We start from the raw sequence: 12,630 nt of genomic DNA, 5'->3' as shown, positions 1-12,630 counted from the left end.
CCATGCTCGGAGGCATCGGTCTGGACTATGAACTCCTTGGCATAGTCGGGGGCCTGGAGGACGGGAGCAGTGCACATGGCCTTCTTCAGAGCATCGAAAGCCTCCTGGCAGGCAGCCGTCCACTGCACCTTCTTTGGCTGTTTTTTAGATGTGAGTTCGGTGAGAGGGCCGACAAGGCTGCCATACCCCTGGATGAATCGTCGGTAGTAGCCTGTGAGTCCCAGGAAGGCTCGGACCTCCGTCTGGGTGATGGGTGGTTCCCAGGCCAGGATGGCGTCGATCTTGGGCTGTAGAGGGGCGACCTGGCCGCTCCCGACCTGGTGCCCCAGGTAGATTACGGAGCCTTGCCCGATCTGGCACTTGCTGGCTTTTACTGTGAGGCCTGCCTGGCGCAGGGCGGTTAGTACCCTCCGGAGGTGCTGGAGGTGCTCCCCCCACTCCGAACTGAAGACAGCGATATCGTCTAGATATGCCGCGCTGAACTGTTCCAACCCGGCCAGGACTCTATTCACCAGTCGCTGGAAAGTGGCCGGGGCATTTTTCATCCCAAAGGGCATTACGCGGAAGCGGTAGTGCCCGTCGGGGGTGGAGAAAGCGGACCGCTCCTTGGCCCCTTCGGTGAGCGCAATCTGCCAGTATCCGCAGGTGAGGTCGAATGTGCTGAGGAACCGAGCTGCCCCTAGTCGGTCAATGAGTTCGTCGGCTCGTGGAATGGGGTGGGCATCGGCTCGGGTAACGTCATTGAGCCCCCGGTAATCTACGCAGAATCGGAGCTCGGGGGCGACACCGGGGGCCGCTGCCTTCGGGACCAGGACCACGGGGCTGGCCCAGGGACTGTCAGAGGGCTCAATCACCCCCAGGGTCAGCATCTTCGAGACTTCATCTTGAATGCAGGACCGGACCCGGTCAGGAACCCGGTAGGCTCGGTGTCTCACCGGCGGGCTGTCCCCGGTGTCCACGTCATGAACACACCAGTTGGTGACCCGGGGGGTCAGAGAGAAGAGGTCGGCAAATTGTCTTAGGAGCTGGCGGCAGTCTGCTTGTTGCTGGGCAGTGAGGGCTGGGGAGAGGTTCACTCCCTCCACGGAGCCATCCTGCTCCTTGACACACAGGAGGTCCGGGAGGGGATCCGACTCATCTTCGGCCCCGTCATCGGTGGCTAGCAGGAGGCTCAGTTCTGTCCGCACAAAGTGAGGCTTGAGGCGGTTCACATGCAGGACCCGGAGGGGGTCCCGAGGCGACTGGACGTCCACCAAGTATGTCACTGGACTCTTCCGCTCAACCACTTTGTAAGGTCCTGTCCATCGGTCCTGGAGGGCGCCAGGCTTCACGGGGGCCATGACCCACACCTGCTGGCCCGGCTGGAACTCAACCAGAGTGGCATTCTGGTCGTACCAGCGTTTCATCTCTTCTTGACTCGCCTCCAGGTTGGCCTCTGCCAGTTCTCGGAACTTCCTGGTCTGGTTCCGGAGGGCCAGGACGTATTGGAACACATCTCGGGGGGTGGTCTGGGGCGCCGCCTCCCACTCTTCCTTAACCAAACTGAGTGGACCTCGGACGGGGTGCCCATAGAGTAACTCAAACGGGCTGAATCCTAGGGACTTCTGGGGGACCTCTCGATACGCGAACAATAGGCAAGGGAGCAGGACGTCCCACTTACGCCGGAGGGGTTCTTCTAGGCCAGCGATCATCCCTTTCAAAGTCCTATTGAATCTTTCTACTAGGCCGTTTCCTTGGGGATGGTACGGGGTGGTGAACTTATAGGACACCCCACATTGTTGCCACAGGGACGTCATATACCTGGAGATAAAATTAGTGCCGCGATCGCTCACGACCTCACGGGGAAACCCCACCCTGGAAAAGATCCCCATCAGGGCCCGGCCCACCACAGGGGCCGTAATGGTGCGCAGGGGGATAGCCTCCGGATAGCGGGTGGCGTGGTCCACTAGGACCAAGATAAACCGATGGCCTTGGGAGGTGGGGGGGTCCAGTGGTCCCACGATGTCGATCCCGACTCGTTCGAAGGGGGTACTGACGACCGGGAAGGGTTGGAGGGGAGCCTTGAGCTTCCCCCCACTCTTCCCACTAGCCTGGCACGTGGGGCAGGACTTGCAATGGGCCTCTACCGCTGCTCTCATTTTAGGCCAATAAAAATGGGTCACAAGACGGTTGTAGGTCTTGTCCTGTCCCAGGTGGCCGGCGAGGGGGACGTCGTGGGCTAAACCCAGGAGGAACTCTCGGAAGCGGAGGGGTACCACCAGAACCCGTCCGGATCCCAGCTCCACCGACTTCTGCTCACTGTACAGGATGCTATTCTCCCAATAGATTCGGTGCGTCCCGGTCTGGTCACCTGCGGCTTGGCTCTCGGCTTGGCGCCGCAGCCCGACCAGGGAAGGACAAGTGGCTTGCTCCCTGCAAAACTCTTCTCGGGTGGGGCCGCCCTCGTGGCGCCATTGGGCCAACTCGGGTAGATCTACTAACTCAGGGGCCGGGGCGTGGTCGGATGGTGCGGGTTCATCTCTAGCGACGGACCCTTCCGATGGGGGGGACGGAAGGACCCTCGGTGGGGACCGTTCTGGTCTCTTCGATCGGGGTGCTCTCGACTTCCCCCTGGGGAGTGAGTCGGGCGGACATAGATCGGGTGGTGGCGCACACCCACTCGGGGAGTCCCATCATTCCCAGGTGGGCCTTACGCTCTACGTGCTTCCATGGGGAACTCTCTAGGTCGTTCCCTAAAAGGCAGTCGACCGGCTGAGAGGTTCTTACGGCCACCTTGAGTTTGCCTATCACCCCTCCCCACTCAAATGGCACCAGGGCTACCTGGCACATACTCTCTCTATTGTCTGCGGTTAATACGGGGCAAAAGACGTTGGGGAGGATCTGCTCTTCGGGGACTAGGTGCCTGAGGACACCGGTGATACTAGCCCCGGTGTCTCGCAGGGCCTCTACCTGGTGGCCATTGATTTTGACAAGCTGCCCATATTTCTGGGTGTTGGAGGGAAGGAGGCTACCGGGGATCATCTCCCTATCTCCCAGGGATACTAGGGCCATCGCTGCGGGTTCCCACTCTGCGGTTTCCTCAACCTCCTCCCCCAGGGCTACGTTGGCTATCTGTCTCGTCGGGGGGACTGGGGTGGCCATGGGGCACTCTGGGTCATTGGCGTAGTGCCCGGGTTTCTGGCAGCGGAAGCATGTGACGGTCACCCGGTGTCCCCGTTTCCCAGGGGGCCCGGTCACTGGTGGAGGGGGCGCCGGGAAAGGTGGAGGGGGTGTCTTCGGGGGGCTAGGCTGGGACTCTCTCGGCCCTCCCTGGTTCCCTCCCCCTCTCTGGCGGGGTGGTCCCTGACTGGTTCGGGGGTGCTCTCCTACCATGCCCCGGGAGACCCGGGTGTTGGTCCAGCGGTCGGCCTCCACAGCCAGCTTCCGGGGATCTGTGAGCTTGCTGTCCAGCAGATGCTGACGTAGTTCTATGAAGCAGTTCGCAGCTAGATGTTCCCACAACATGAGATCAGTGAGTTCGGCAAGGGTGGTGACTTTGCTGCCCTTGATCCACCCATCGAAGGCCCGACTGAAAAAGTTCACATATTCCACCCATGTGGTGCCCGGGATCTTCCTGCAGTCCCGGAATCGTTGACGGTACATTTCTGGGGTGAGGCCGTATCTTGTGAGTAGAGCCTCTTTCATGTGGCTGTAGGAGGTCTGCAGGGAGAGGGGTAGGTCGAGCAGGGTGTCCCTTCCTTCGCTCAGAAACCGCCCCCACAACCCCGCCCCCCAGTCCTTCTGCGGGATCCGATGGGAGGTCATGGCGACCTCGTAGGCCCGAAACCATTGCTGAATGTCATCGTTTTTATAATATTCCTTGACCACATCCTTCGGGATGTGGACCTTCTGTTCCGCCGGGGAGGCCGTCTCTCGGTTTCCTGGGGGCCTCCCTTCCTCGTTTCGGGCCTTGAGCTCGAGTTCCTTTAAGCTGCGTTCGTGCTCCAGTTGGAGCTTCCTTCCTTCGTGCTCCCGTTGGAGCTTTTTCTCCTCTAGTTCGCCTTGTACACGCATTTGTTCTACTGCTAGCTTTTTTTCCGCTAACTTCAATTCGCCCTCAATTTTAAGTTTGGCTAGCTCTAGTTCATGATTGCGGCTTCTTTCTCTGTCCGCGAGCTCCTCTGGGGATAAGCCCCCGTCTGGTATGATGCCTCGCACCTGATGGCTGCCGCTTTCACTTTGGGGAGGTTCGGTTTCGTCGGGGCGCTCCCCCGTGCCTTCCGTGCGGGAGGCCCCGGTCTCCACCCAAGTTTTCAGTGCTTTCTGCAAATCTTCCTTAGTGTTGAGACCAGTGGTAGCGATTTTAAGTTCTTTGCAAAATTGCTTCAGCTCCTTGTGTGTATATTCTTCTAGATGCTCCACCTGGAACACCCTGTTGGCGTTGGTTTCTGCGGGGCTCATGGCGCTTCCTTCTGCCATTTTTGTCGGTAGTGCGTCCGTTGTTCACGGTACGATCTCTAGGTGATGGGCCCGAATCCCGTCGCTTGCCACCAATGTTAGACGGCGACCTCAGAGGAGCCCGGAAGGGGGTCCTGACTACCCTGAGACCCACCCTCGTAGTAACGTAGCCGGGCACTGGCGGGAGACTCCCCAGGGGGAGGAATCTCTTAGCTAGGATCGTACGTCTGGCACCACACGACACAGAGTAACCACACGGGGTATTTCTCAGAAGACAATCTTTATCAAACAAGTTAGCACGGCAAATATGTACAAGGTGAGCACGGGCTCAAGAGTCTCGGAAAGGTAGGGGGTAGCGGGACAGTCTTTGGCAAAAGTTCAAGCAGGGACGTATCCGGCGCACAGCTCGCAATCCTCGAGCTGGGGGATGCGTGGTCGTAGTCGGGGTCCGGCGGGACCGTGAGAGTCTGGGGGAGCCGCGAGTCACTCAGCGGGCTCAGGTACAAGTTCGGAGGTGTACGATCTTCAAGGAGCCGCGAGTCACTCAGCAGGCTCAGGCACAAGCTCGGAGGTGTTCGATCTTCAAGGAGCCGCGAGTCACTCAGCAGGCTCAGGCACAAGTTCGGAGGTGTTACGATCTTCCAGGAGCCGCGAGTCACTCAGCAGGCTTAGGCACAAGTTTCGGAGGTGTTACGATCTTCCAGGAGCCGCGAGTCACTCAGCAGGCTTAGGTACCAGTTCGGAGGTGTTACGATCTTCCAGGAGCCGCGAGTCACTCAGCAGGCTTAGGGGCAAGGTTGGAGGGGTTACGATCTTCCAGGAGCCGCGAGTCACTCAGCAGGCTCTCGTTGTTCCAGCGTCGAATCTGCCGGACCGACCCAGAGCACCCCTTGTTATAGGTCGACCCCTCTTTGATGTCCGGGGTCGGTGGAGGCAGGGGTCTTGTCACCTGGCGGTCGCTTGTCGGGGTTTTCTGCTATAGTCTTTTGATCTCTTTCAGGGCCGGGTCGGGAGGAGTCCCAGACACCCAGCAGGCCCGGAGCCAGCCCGCAGGGAGGTCGGAGGGCCGATCGAAACCCATCGTCCCAGGGGAGTTCAGAGGTGCGATAGAAACTGCTCCTCCCTCTCTCATCCCCTGGAAGCGGGATGTCCTCCAGCCGGAGTGGCGCCTCTAGGCCCGGGTCGCGCTGGGGCCGGGCGGCCATCTTGTTGCATGAAGTGGGCACGCGGGCCCGGGGTGGCCGAAAGGAGAGAGGCCATGGACGGGGATGTCCGGGGTCGGTGCGGGTGTCCTGGTGGGGAGGGTCGGCTGAGCCGTGTGCTGGGGCTGCAGGTACCAGGTTTCGGTGGTGCGGGGGCACGGAGGGCCATTCTATGAGGCCGGGTCCAACAGGAAGTCTACTGGTTCTTAGATGAACGAGGGTGGGGCTTAGCTCAGTCTCCTCCAGATTAGCATAGACAAAAATGGACCGGCTCTATGCCAGGGTGTGCTCCTTTATGGGGCCGAATTATCAGCAGCCAGGTGCAATCCCAGCGGCTACAGTTAGCAGTGGTTCTTCCCGCGTCCACCCCTTGCTGGCTGTGTAGATGTCAGATGACAGCTCACGCACGTGTAAACCTCTCCAGTCTGCTCGAAACGCTGGTACGCACAGCAGCCCAACAGTTTTTTACCCACCCTACCACTTCAAATTGTATCTTGTCTTTCTATGGAAAGTAGTCAGATGCCTATTGTTGCTATGCGCTATATAAAACCATTACATTAATAAGTAAATACACTTTTCTTTGCGCAAGTGCTGGCACAATGCAATAGTAAAATTGGGGCTCTTGATGACGCTGTGAATTGGAATATTGGGGAATTGAGTTATTGAGTACAGGAGCAGGGGCTCTCACCATCTTTTGCACCATGAGGATCTTCGGCCCCAGGAACCTGTTCACAGTGAAATCATCCATGAGACGCAGGCAGAATACAATGAAGTCCACAGCGAGGAAGACCCTTGCAGCATAAAACGTGGCTGTGAACCATCTGTAGACAGGAAGAGGAGAACAGGGGTCAGTGTCATTGTAAAGAGATCTGGGGAAAAAATGTATTATTAACTGCCTAATGGTATAGACTCAAGCGAGCCAAACACCCCCTCTGGTATATTTCTGGTGGATTATGGGCTGGTGATTGGAGGACAAAGATGTGAAGCCAAGACTAGCGTTCCACCTGATACCATCAAGGACCATGGAACAGAACACCCTGGGATGGGCCCACTGGGTTGGTTAGCAACAGGACCATTTATGGACTCACACACTGTTGTACGTGTTGGTTTCAGAAAATAGCTCCCCTACGTTCCATGTAGGGAAATGCATGCAGTTTAGCATGTCTCTGAATTAAGTGTGTGTGTTTTATGTGTGTGTGCACGTGCATAAGCATTCAAGATTTATCGATGTGTCAACGCTTTGGGAGCTAACACATCAACTTGATATGACCAGATTCACAGAACTAGAGCTTCACACATACATGCTCCCTCTTCCAACACCCCTGCAGTGCATGAGAAACTACTATGACTCCTGCACACCCAGCTGACAATGTGCAGTGGGTCACTGTAGGAGAGTAGGGTCTGCTTTCTATGTTCACCCCCACTTTTTGCTTTTGCTTTACTGGTTTTCGACTTAGATGTGGCTGTGGGCCTGCTGATCAGACCCACAGCCCTGCTGTTCTCTCTCTAAATTAATACTATGTACTTTAGGTGCATAACCCATTTGGATAGGATCACCTTATTGGCCCCTGTACAGTGTACCCTAGGTACCCAGGGCATAGGTGTACCCTAGGCCTACCAGGGGCTGCAGCATGTATTATGCCACCCCTGGCCTGGCCTTCCATTATGACACAACTGGCTGATCACTCAGCTGGGGCAAGGTCGTGTAATCACCCCTTGCTTAGGTGTAGTATTCCTATACCTACCCTATATATAGACACATGTGTACCTATCAGTCACTCCTATGGCAGGCCTTAACAATCCTGGAGGCAGAGTGCTTGGTAACATGTGAGATGGGGCTCTAGCATGAGCTGAGCCTGTCTGCAGCTTTCGGAACCATGTCCTTATAGCTGTTCTATGATATAGCCTACCATATACTCTTAAAGTACCTTATAATCTTAGACGGTTATGGTAACTATGGTTTGGCTTTATCGAAACATGTCGTGTAAGGTGTCTAACACTGTGGAATAATACCCCCATGCCATTTCTGGACATGAGGATATTATCCCCCCCTTCTAGAGGGAAAGACATGTTAAAATCATACTTCACTGTTAGCCTCTGACCAAAGCCTCAGCATCACAAAATGGATGCTGCTGCCACGACACAAGTCTGACCTCCTGCAGCTGGGAGTGATCCCAGCCAGGGAGGCCTGGACAATAGGTTTCCTGCTTGGGGAGGTGCTAGCACCTCTCCAGACAGCCTTTAGTGTATTGGGGCAGGGTGGGCTGAAAGGAATGAGACATGCCTGGGGCACACAAGGTGTTCCTTGCATAGTCCAGTTCAAACCGGCGCTGGGGCTCTCCAGCCCCAGCTCTGGCGCGAAACTGGACAAAGGGAAGTGGGTGTAACCACCCCCTCCCAGGTCCCACCCATAAGGCGTGACCTAGCAGGTATCCCAGCCCCCCAGATTAGTATAAGAGTGGGAGTTGGGCCTCAAGACTTTAGATTATCCTGAAACCTGCAACTTGAACAGAAACTCTGGACCTTCGACATTCGACGAAAGAAGAAGACTGAAGAATCTCCCTTGTGGCCAAGGAGTGGCTACCCTGTGCAAACAGGCACCATCAAGAGACTACCCTTTGCTTTGTGAAACGTTCTACGAGGAACCGACTGCAGAGCCCGACCAGAGCCTTGACTTCCAGACTTCTCCGACCCTCATCCACATCTGCAGCCGAGCTGAGATCCGTGGAGGCGACGAGCGACGTGGGACCGGCTACCTGGGAAAAGTGGCTAGTATCTTCAAGCGCAGCTTCTGAGGCACCCTCGAAGTTGTGCACCGGGGATTGAGAAGCCCCACCCCCAAGCACCATCTGCACCGAAGATCAGCCCCCCACACTCCACGAGTCCTGCGTGGGGCCCTTCAGCATTTTCCTGCTTGCCGCGTTGTCCGGTTGCTTGCCCGCTGGCTAGTGGCCTTTGTGACGACGCACCCTGAAATCTTCTGCGCTGGTTTGGCTCCTCCAGACTGGCTCCTGCTTCCCTGCAAAGAAGAAGCACCCCAGACCTTCCTGGTCTGATCCTGAAGCAAGTCCTCCGATCCTCGTGGGTTCCGCTTGCCAAGGCCTGGTGAGTCCTAGCCCAGCTTCGACGCCGCCGACAGCAAGAGCCTTCGTGGGACAGCTCGCCTCCTGGTCCTGGTCGTCCTCGACGCTTCCTGGTCCTCCTGGCTGCAGCGACAAGCTTCACCTTCACCTGCAACTCTTCACGACATCGTCTGGTTCCTTCCTGGTTCCACGTGATCACTGGCTAGTGATCTTGACTCTGTCCCCTCTGCTTGCAGGTATCCTCTCTTCTTGATCCCAGCCTTGGGATCCACCGGACACTCTTCACTGACTGCCTGTCAGCATCTTTTCTTCAGGCATCCATAGGAGTCGACGAAGAAACCCGACGCAACTTCACCCCTATGCACCCGCAGCCTGTGGGCTAGGTAACTTGGGTACTCCGGTGCTCATCAGGATAGTGACTATCCTAGTGTCTAAGTTTCAAGTCTCAACTTCCTAGCTACTCCGGAAGTGTCCTAAATCGGTCTATTTCTAAACTGTACTATTGCTAGTGACTTTTACGCATTACGCGTGAGTGTTTCCACTCTGCATACGAATCCCGTGGGCCTCCCACTTCCTATCCTGTGGTAGTCTAGTGTAGCCCCAGCGATTCCCTAGGCCTAGGCCTACTCTATTTCCGTGACAGTGGTTCTTATACCACTTACTTAGTATATGGTTTGCGTGGCCCCTAGGGCCTAACTGTATTACTTACCTGTGTGACTTACTGTATGCATTAATAAGACTGTGTTGTACTTACCTCTAATCTCATAAAGAGTGCTGAGGGTTTTCTTAGAATAAATACACTTTATTTTATATATATATCTGTTGTGGTGTCCTTTCATTTGGTATTCAAGGGATTATATATGGTATCACAGCTGGCTTCACATGCCATTCAGAGTTTAGCCTAAGACTGCTCTTGTCCATGCTACCACTAGGATAGCTGGTCTATAAGGTTGACTTTACAACCAATCACCATAAGGGTATTTGGACTGATATAAGGTGTACACTAGAACTAGTGACATCATACATCAGGCCAACTTCTCACATTGGTGAGCAGCGGTTGGGATCTGAGCTTGCTGTTGTAATACCATTGTAATCTTGAGATACTAAATTGAAAGATCACACAGATATTGTCTAGGTACATATAACATAGTTTATTATACTTAAGTCCTACTGGACTTAGTAGTTGTAGGTTGAAGGGAATAACACACCCTGACTACAACTACTAGAGAGGTTTAGTAGAAACAACTAGTGTAGGTAGGTGCACACACCACACCCTCACTAGATCATGCCTCTGGGAGGAGATCAAGTAGATGCTCTCTCAGGAGGGGCAGGTCTGCAGAAGACCCCCTCTAGGTATGATACCTTTACATTCCAGGAGATGAGACATTTGTGTACCTCCAGAGGAATAAAACAGGGTGCAAACCCTACCCTCCTTCAGTTAAAACAGCTCCTAGAGGAGCATGATACTCTTAGGGCCTCTCAGGCAGGTACCCTAGGTACAGAAGGGGGTCTACCCACCACAGAAGAGTCAGATGGGACTTCAGATGGGGAGGTAGATGGCCAGAGCCAAGTAGGAAGACTTAGCCAGGCAAACCTAAGTCTACATGGGAGTTTGCATGGGGTCCCCCCATACAGACCCACAAGTAGGCTTTCAGAGAGAAACAGGAGGGACAGATCCCCTTCAAGGGAATCCATCCACTCCCATGTTTCAAGCATCTCTACTGCTTCCTCTCACAGGGGAATGACTTCACCTGAGAGAAAGGAGCATGAAGCCAGAATGAGGGAGGCTAATCTGAGGATTCAGAGGGAAGAACTTGCCCTTGCCAAGGAGAAGCTTGCTCTGGCTAGAGAGCAAAAGTTAAGTGGGTCAGAACCCACTGGTGGCAGCCACATTCCTAGAGATAGAGACAGGCACTATGATAATAGAAACCTGAGCAAGATTGTCCCTCCCTACAAGTGTGGGGATGACATCCACAAATGGATAACTGCTTTGGAGAGGGCTTGCAAAGTACAGCAGGTACCCCAAAGTCAGTGGGCAGCTATCTTGTGGCTCTCCTTCTCTGAGAAAGGAAGAGACAAGCTCCTCACAGTTAGTGATGAGGATGCAGATAATTACACTGTCCTGAAGAGTGCTCTGATTGATGGGTTTGGCCTAACCACTGAACAATACAGGTTGTTGTTCAGGGATACCCAGAAGACACAGACTCAGGACTGGACTGACTTTGTAGATTGTGCCACTAAGGCTCTGGAAGGCTGGCTATTGGGAAGTAAGGTTAAGGACTATACAGGATTGTATAATTTGATCATGAGAGAACAAATACTTAACAACTGTCAAAACCAGCTATTGCATCAACACCTGATTGATTCTGATCTGACTTCTCCCCAAGAATTGGGAAAGAAGGCAGATAGATGGGTCAGGACTAGAGTTAAGCAGAAAAACCAGAACCAGGGCGGTGATCAGAAAAAGGCAGACCAGAAGGGTAATGAGCAGAAACAAAAAGACCAGAAGTCTTCACCAGGCCCCCAAAAGGCTCAGGGGGAGGGTGGTCCCAAAAAGGATAAAAAGAAAGAAGGCCAAAAGAAACCATGGTGCAACTATTGTAAGTCCAACTCACATTGGTTTAGTGAGTGCACCAAAAAGGATAAGCCCCCAGCCACCATTGCCCCTAAGGCAACTGTACCCCCTAGTTCAGCTGTAAGTGGTGGTTCCCAGCAAAAGGGTGTAGTAGGGTTAACCCTGGGAACTGAGGAGGATTCTGGCCTAGTCAGAGTACCTACTCAGGCTGTTCTGATCTGTGATGGGGACTTAGCTTTGTCCTCTACTGTAGGCCCCAGTAACCTGGGCAAGTACAGACAGACACCTTTTATCAACCAAAGAATGGCTCAGGCCTACAGGGACACTGGGGCTAGTGTCACAATGGTGACACCTGCTTTTGTGGACCCTGGACAGATCATACTAGGTGAGAATTACCTAGTGACCAACGCTAGCAATGCCACTACCTCCCATAGTGTGGCTATTGTTAACTTCTCCTGGGGAGGGGTAACTGGCCTCAAGAAAGTTGTTGTTAGTTCAGACCTTCCTGTAGAGTGTTTACTGGGCAATGATCTTGAAACTTCAGTTTGGTCTGAAGTGGAGTATAGGACCCATGCAGAAATGCTGGGGATAGATGCACATGTCCTTGCTGTGACCAGGTCACAGGCCAAAAAGTGCAACACTGAACAAGTGCTGGATCCTGAAACTATGGACCAGTCACAACCCAAGAGAAAGAGCAGTAGGGTTAAGGCTGTGCCTTCCCCCCTGCCTCAGGTGGTGGATCAGCCCTCCCAGGAGGATGATTCTGAGAGCCCTGAAGGAACTGTCCTAGAAGAACTTGAACCTGATCAGGTTGAGTTTCTTGGGACAGGGGGACCTTCAAGGGCAGATCTGAGGCAGGCTCAATTAGACTGCCCCTCTCTTGAACCCCTCAGACAGCTGGCTGCTGCTGAGGCTGCAGGGAATGCTCAAGGTACCCATAGAGTCTATTGGGATGAAGGGCTACTGTACTCAGAGGCTAGAGACCCCAAGCCTGGTGCGTCCAGGAGGTTGGTCATACCACTGAAGTTCAGGGGCTTCCTTCTCACCTTGGCCCATGATATTCCCCTTGCAGGACATTTAGGCCAGAACAAGACTTGGGACAGGCTTGTCCCTCACTTCCACTGGCCCCATATGTCAGAAGATACCAAGGAGTTTTGTCGCTCCTGTGTCACCTGCCAAGCCAGTGGCAAATCAGGTGGCACCACAAAGGCCCCCCTCATACCACTACCTGTGGTGGGGGTTCCCTTTGAAAGAGTGGGCATAGATATTGTAGGACCAATGGACCCACAAACAGCATCTGGGCACAGATTCATACTGGTGATAGTGGACCATG

General features: G+C 54.4%; 1 protein-coding gene across 3 annotated transcripts in view; it reads right to left on the bottom strand.

The window, feature by feature from the left end:
* The window catches only part of LOC146808464 (transient receptor potential cation channel subfamily M member 2-like), a 1,747,278-nt gene that overhangs the window by 310,553 nt on the left and 1,424,095 nt on the right, over positions 1-12,630 (bottom strand). For all 3 annotated transcript variants that reach the window (XM_085623572.1, XM_085623571.1, XM_085623573.1), the window contains one exon: positions 6,328-6,460. In XM_085623572.1, coding sequence (XP_085479698.1) covers positions 6,328-6,460 — 133 coding nt within the window. The remainder of the gene's footprint in view (positions 1-6,327; positions 6,461-12,630) is intronic.

This window comes from Triturus cristatus, chromosome 8, assembly GCF_964204655.1.
Source record: "Triturus cristatus chromosome 8, aTriCri1.1, whole genome shotgun sequence".
NCBI classification, from domain to species: Eukaryota; Metazoa; Chordata; class Amphibia; order Caudata; family Salamandridae; genus Triturus; species Triturus cristatus.
The sequence above is the reverse complement of the archived record's forward strand: the minus strand, read 5'-3'. Positions and strand labels throughout refer to the sequence as shown.